Genomic DNA, 6,372 nt, shown 5'->3' with positions numbered 1-6,372 from the left:
TTGCCCTTTTTGTACTCCCATTTCCAACAGAAAATTGAAAAAATGACAATTCTGATCTACAACTTAATTATACTAATAATCCTACATGTTAGTACTCATCATGTTTATAAACTTGTATGGGGTTAGCTGATTACTTCTACATTAATATATCAAAAAAAAAAAAAAAAAATGCCATCAAAGAGGCTGGTACTAGTGACTTGCATGACTTTGAAGTTATGGCCTCAAAGTTACTCAAGTATTGTGGTTAGTTAAAACGGGTAAATGGGTAAATGGATAAAGTTTTTTTTCCTTCAAGAGAAGAGTATTTTGTAGTATTTTTATTCGACTTTACGAGGTCTCATCGGATTATTCCGTGACAGTACCTTGGTCAAGGTGTTGCCCACAAACAAATGTACTTTCACCTTGGATCATTATTGTACATTATATCAAATGATAGTATAACATTTGAAAATAATGCATATATCTGATATATCACATACTGCTTTTTATGATAAAGTATCATGTTACATTGTTGACATGACGACACAAATGTCCTTTAAATTCGAATTTATGATGTTGGTTAATGTTGAAGTTTATAATGAGTCTTTAATCTCAAACTAGTTGAGAAACAAGAAATGGAACTTAACTAGTTTGGAACTATTCCAACTTCAAATGCAATGTCTCGTGCTTTTTATCCATTTTAAGTTGCAAATAGTGAATTCATAATCTAGTGTTGTTTGATAAGATAAGCCTACAATGAAATATCATGATGAAGTTGCAATTATTGAATTCATAATCTTTCGTTGTTGATAACATTTGCCTACAATGAACTATCATCATGAACAATTTAAAAACAAGTTCATAAAGTTGTACTTCAAATTGAAATGGATGTATTCCTGTAATGATAAAAGCGAAAAGTTAAAGAAAAGTGGTGGGGTGAAAATACTAAATGAGTAACTAAAATGTGGCTCTAATGAAACTTATAAAGATGAGGGAAAGAGTCAAATAGGCAACCTCCTAACAAATCGTAATCGAATATTTCTAGTAACTAGTCTTGCAGTAACCCTTGTTTGTCATAGGATTAACGAGTAAGGGAAGGCCCACTTCGTTAAGCAAAAGAAAACCCAAAAAGAGATAGGAAAGGGGAAAAAACCAGAGATGACGTCATGATGATGTTCGTGACGTAGGAAAAAAAGGGGAAAATGGAAAAATGATGGTTTACCCTATGAACAGTAAATCTCCACCATAGGTAGTATGTGTGAGCAATTCAAAGTATCACGTGCTTATGCATAAATGATCAAAGTATTAATATTAATCAAAGGTAGCTAAAACTTGAGTAATCTTCAAGGCGCTTTGATTATGACGAACCAAATCCTAATGATAGTTCTCACCACATAAATGGATATACAAACTTTCGTGTATTCACAAAACTCGTAGTACTACAACTAACGCTGCTTCGCTAGATTCTAATATGAAAAAATCCGTTACATACTACACAAACCTCTGAACTGGAGCCGAAGACTCGAGCTCATATGCAGCTTGGAAACATTCTGCAGCTTGTTGCATTAAACCTTCCTTTTTACAGATCAAACCCAGATTAAACCATGCATCATGGTTTGTAGGTTGTAACCGCAATGTGTTCATCAAGAAGCTTTTTGCAATTGGGAGTGTTTCAGACCCACCCATTTTTAATAATACTTCTGCTGTCGAAATGATACTGGGGACATAATCTGGTTCAATTGAAAGTGATATAGAGAAGGCAACAAGTGCTTCATTGTGTAATGATTGAGCTTCACATAACAAACCTGCAATTACCCGAGATGACAACACACTTATTTTCACATATTTATATAATCGGAAACAAAAGTAAAAAAAAAAAAAAAAAAAATCATATAAAGTTAAATATACAAACCTGTTGAATGCCAAGCTCGAGGATAGTAGAATTCTTTCAACTTCGCTTTAGAAACGCAAATTTCAGCGTCGGATAAAGATTCAAGCTTGGAGTAGATATTGGCTAAATCAAGCCAGGCTTCCATTTCCAACTTTTTCTCTGCTTCCTGCTTAAACCATAATCAATATACCCTTATCAACTGTAACCATACACTCCATAGAAGAGTTGTAAACGGCGGTCGTCTTGGCCGACTAGTCAGTACGGTGTCCCTTTTCGCCCAAAAACATTTAATTAGTCGGTCAACACTAAAAGTCAGTCTACGTCCGTCCGAGTCGGGTCTAAGTCGGACATAGGTCAAACTGGTCAAAGTTAGGTCAAAATATAAAAAATTTATACCCACATTTGTGCCATATACATATGTTTGAAATATGTATGTTAAATATATCTTATCAAAAGTCAATGTTGGTCAACGTCCGACTAGACCCCAACTGGACCGACTAGTCGTTTCAAAGTCCAACTCGTCTCCGCCTCGTGACTTTTCCAACCTTGCGCCATATTAATTACAATTGCAATATATTGAATAATGTGTCCATACCTCGGACTCCGAATTTACGTTGTGATGTTCACCATACGCTTGAATTAGACCCAGTAACACCCTGTAGGTTTCTATTGCTTGTTTGGGTTGCTCTTTTGCAATTTGAAGCACTGCTTTTAACCTAAGAAGTTCCAATTGGTCAATTCTTCCGGTTTCGTCCAAAGCAATGTCAACTATGGTCTCAGCATCTTCAAATCTTTTTTCAGCAGATACAATTAGGGCTAACAATTTGAACCCGCTCATCGAACTCCCAGCAACCATATCTGAATATAACATCATATTATTAAACGCTGCATCCAAATTTCTTTGCAAGGCGTTTTCTAATCCCAGAAAATACATAATTTCAGGATCATCGTTAACTCCAATGGACGCAGATTTATTTAGAGAGTTGATAGATTCTTCATGGTAAAACACTCTTCCCGAATCTGATAAAGAAACCCTCGCTGCATTTCCATAGTTAACTCCAAGAAACTTATAAGCAATGCTATTGAAATGCCCATTTTTAATATCGTCCAATTCAATCACTTTACGAGCAAATATTATCCCATCTTGAGCATGATTAGGATCTTGCAAACATAACTTTGCTCCCAAAAGAAGAGATGGAATATGGGGTTCGTTTTCTGCTTCAGAAGACCCTGACATTTTCTTCAAAATGTTCAAAGCAGATTCGAGTTGACCCGCAGCACTGTAACAAAGCGCGAGAAAAAACCACCTTTCTGTTCGTTTATACGCACCAGGAAGAAGCTGCTCAATATGAACAGCCAAACACTCGAATTGACCACATGTTGATAACGCGAACGTTAAATGGCTTATTATTTCAGGATCCCAATTTATTTCTCCACATGATACCTTTCTCATGAGTATAAACAGTAAAACAAGTGCTTCTTCGGTGTTGGTTTTAGGATAAGGTGGGTCCCATGGTTTGGCTTCAGGAAGGGTTGCTTCAACACCTCCGTAAAGTAATATAGCCGCTAAATCCTTTTGTAAAGTCGATAACCTCTGTGGGTCCAAATTCCAAGGCTTAACTAGAGCCCTTCTGTATGATATAATTGCTTCATTTAATACTCCAGCTTCTATCCACAATTTGGGAAGCAATTCTAATGCTTTGTGAAACATTTCCTGCAATTTACAGTCTTGAGCAATGGATTTAGGGATTCCATTAGGTAATGCAGATTCGACTATGTCCAAAATCATCTTGCACTCCTTTGCAGCTTCTGATGGAATAAAACAAAATCAATTTCATGATGAACAAGTATTGAAATTCCCAGTTTGATCTATTGATATAGAAATTTTCATACGAAATCTACTACTTTGTGATAGAAGGCATTGTTGTAAAAGTCGGCCGAGTCGACCGACATATCGGTTTGGGAACTAGTCCGTCCCAACTCGCCCAAAAACGCCTTAAAAGTCGGTCAACGCTAAATAGTTGGGTCAAAGTCGGTCAAAGTAGGGCTGAGTCGTCCGAGTCGGGTCTGAGTCGGTCAAAGTCAAAATTAGGTAAAAAAAAAATATATTTTTTAAAATTAGAATTTGTACCATATATCTATGTTAGAAAGTATTTATGTTTTGCAATAACAACAACAACAACAAAAAAACAACAACAACAACAAAACCCAATCCCACGAGTGTAGGGTATGGGGAGGTGGAGTGTAGACAATCATTCCTCGAACCCTAGATTAGAGGGAAGTCACTACTCCACCCGCGGGTATAGAACCCACGACTAGATAAGATCGTCCCACCCTCTACTCGAGAGCCAAGAGATTGCTTCCTGAGGGACCTCCAGCCAGGAAAGCTCAATAAAACGAGAAAGTGCGGGCATACGAGAAAGTATTTATGTTTTACGTTTGATATATTTATGTGTAATATATACGGAGTATATGTTTAATTTATCTATTACCAAAAGTCAACGTTGGTCAACTCGTCCCCCACTCGACCGACTCACCTCTGAATTGACCAAATCGTCCCTCCAAGGTACAGACCGACTCGTCCCCGACTCGCAACTTTTACAACCTTGCTAGAAGGTAACAAAAAGGATACTCAGTATACCTTTGAATCTGCACATTTCCTGAAGTGACTTTGCTTTAAGTAAGATTGCTTCAAGAAGCAAACTAACCGAATGAAGCGACATCACACCTACCACTCCAATTTCCCTTTTAGATTTTGAAATCGATTGTTGGGTTCGGTCACTAATTGCCTTAATCATCCTCGGTGACAAGTTTTTAATATCGATTCCATAGAAAACTTGGAGGGCAGCATCAAAGTTTCCCCTCTGGTACTCAAGTCTACCCAACAAAGCTCTAGCTTCCTTCAGTTACATAAAAAAAGTTCACACATTTATACACATTTTACTCAATCACAAAACAAAATCACACAATATCATAAACACCTAAATATGAAATAAAACAGTTTATCTATTATTAACCTCATAGTTTAAAGAGAGGGCTTCTTTAAGTGTGGATTCAGCTTCATCAACTTGCGCATCTTCGAATTTCGAATCCCAATCTCCGGTTCCGGTTCGAGAAGACAAAGCACTAGCTGAAAAATCCCTAGTAGCCAATGACTCTGGTGAACGAGTAATCGGTTCTTCGACCTTAAATTGCTCTCCAGAACAAGCACACAACATATTTCCAATTTATTTGTGAAATTCAAAATCTCTTATGAAATTCAACCTATAAACATCAATTAAACACAAAATATAGTCTGATTATTCATGTAGGCATTTCAACAAACACATTCGATACACTAATTCAAACGAATTTCATCTCATAGTTCATGTAGGCATTTCAACAAACACATTCAGTACAATAAGTAAAACGTACCAAATCTGGAGTTTAGATCGTAAAACAACAATGGAGATCTGATAATTTGCAGCAACAGAACGAATAAAAATTAAAAATACTCCGTATCAATTAACTTATATACAGAAAGTGATAAAAGTGATGGTACTAGAAAACAAACAAATAGTAATGAAATGACGTAACGAGCGAAAGAAACAAGAGGCGTGAGCTTCGAAATTAGCACCAAATTAAAAATTAGCAATGTGAATTTGTAGTGACGTTATTCTGTTAAGTGTGATTAGTAACATGATGTCATTAATTTGAAGGCAGTTGAAGATGTTATAGGAAAATGGAAGCAGTTAGTTAGTTAGTGGAGTAGTAGTTTGGGGTTTGACTGAAATTGATTAATAGCAGAAATCGAGTAATGAAGAAGAAGATGATAAATTGGGGGTCTGATATGGTATGTATCATCATCATCATCGTCATGTATATGAAAATCGAGCTGTAACATGTGTCAATCATCAACAAATTTAATCATGCGGTTGGTATGGGGAGAAGGTGATTGAAACTGGAGTTTTAAAATTTTATTGGATTCTTTTCATAGTAATCCCATCCTGTACTATGCTGATTACTTATATTTTATGGAGTAGTTACGAGTATTAAATTAAATAAAATAAATAAATAATGTTAAAACGGTTTTATCAAGAGAATGACTATTTTACCACGATTGTAAAAATCGTTAGTTAGGAACTAGTTGATCCAGACCTAGTGAGGATTGATCACTCAGGTCGAAGACTAGACGGGAACTATTTGGACGTGAATCAATTTTAACTTTAACTGTATCTAAGTGATGGGAAACCGAAATAATCCGCCTTCAAACTACCAAATCCGAATTTAACTATTTTTGTATACAAAGTTTGTATTAATTTTTATTATGTGTATGTGTATTTAATTATAAAAATGCGTTTTATAAAACTAATTTTTGAAGATTTGCAATTATAAATTACGAAAATTGTGTTTCATGGATGTAACAAAAATCATTTATTGCTGCAAACAATTTCTCATCATTATACTCCGTTCATCTCTACTATTGAAAAAATATTTAAGTTGAGGAAAATCACTTTTTAAAA

General features: G+C 35.6%; 1 protein-coding gene across 1 annotated transcript; it reads right to left on the bottom strand.

The window, feature by feature from the left end:
* Positions 1–1,309: 1,309 nt before the first annotated feature.
* LOC139866721 (protein NPGR1) lies at positions 1,310–5,748 on the bottom strand. Its single transcript, XM_071855011.1, has 6 exons — positions 5,285–5,748; positions 4,888–5,134; positions 4,512–4,770; positions 2,466–3,679; positions 1,892–2,036; positions 1,310–1,784 (listed from the first exon to the last, which is right to left on the bottom strand). Exons 2-6 carry the CDS (start codon positions 5,086–5,088, stop codon positions 1,471–1,473), a joined length of 2,133 nt encoding a protein of 710 aa, XP_071711112.1. The 5' UTR covers positions 5,089–5,134; positions 5,285–5,748; the 3' UTR covers positions 1,310–1,470.
* Between the last annotated feature and the right edge of the window lie 624 nt (positions 5,749–6,372).

The sequence above is a fragment of the Rutidosis leptorrhynchoides genome, chromosome 9 (assembly GCF_046630445.1).
Source record: "Rutidosis leptorrhynchoides isolate AG116_Rl617_1_P2 chromosome 9, CSIRO_AGI_Rlap_v1, whole genome shotgun sequence".
Lineage (NCBI taxonomy): Eukaryota > Viridiplantae > Streptophyta > Magnoliopsida > Asterales > Asteraceae > Rutidosis > Rutidosis leptorrhynchoides.
Note: the sequence above shows the minus strand (reverse complement) of the source record. Positions and strands in the feature narration are given on the sequence as shown.

What these genes read in the sequence shown, in the direction of transcription:
- LOC139866721 (XM_071855011.1), bottom strand. Translation starts at nt 5,088, where the DNA reads ATGTTGTGTGCTTGTTCTGGAGAGCAATTTAAGGTCGAAGAACCGATT. An exon ending in CCCTCTCTTTAAACTATGAG is followed by an intron (nt 4,771 to 4,887) that starts GTTAATAATAGA and finishes ATGTAACTGAAG; the next exon opens with GAAGCTAGAGCTTTGTTGGG. An exon ending in TCGAGCTTGGCATTCAACAG is followed by an intron (nt 1,785 to 1,891) that starts GTTTGTATATTT and finishes GGGTAATTGCAG; the next exon opens with GTTTGTTATGTGAAGCTCAA.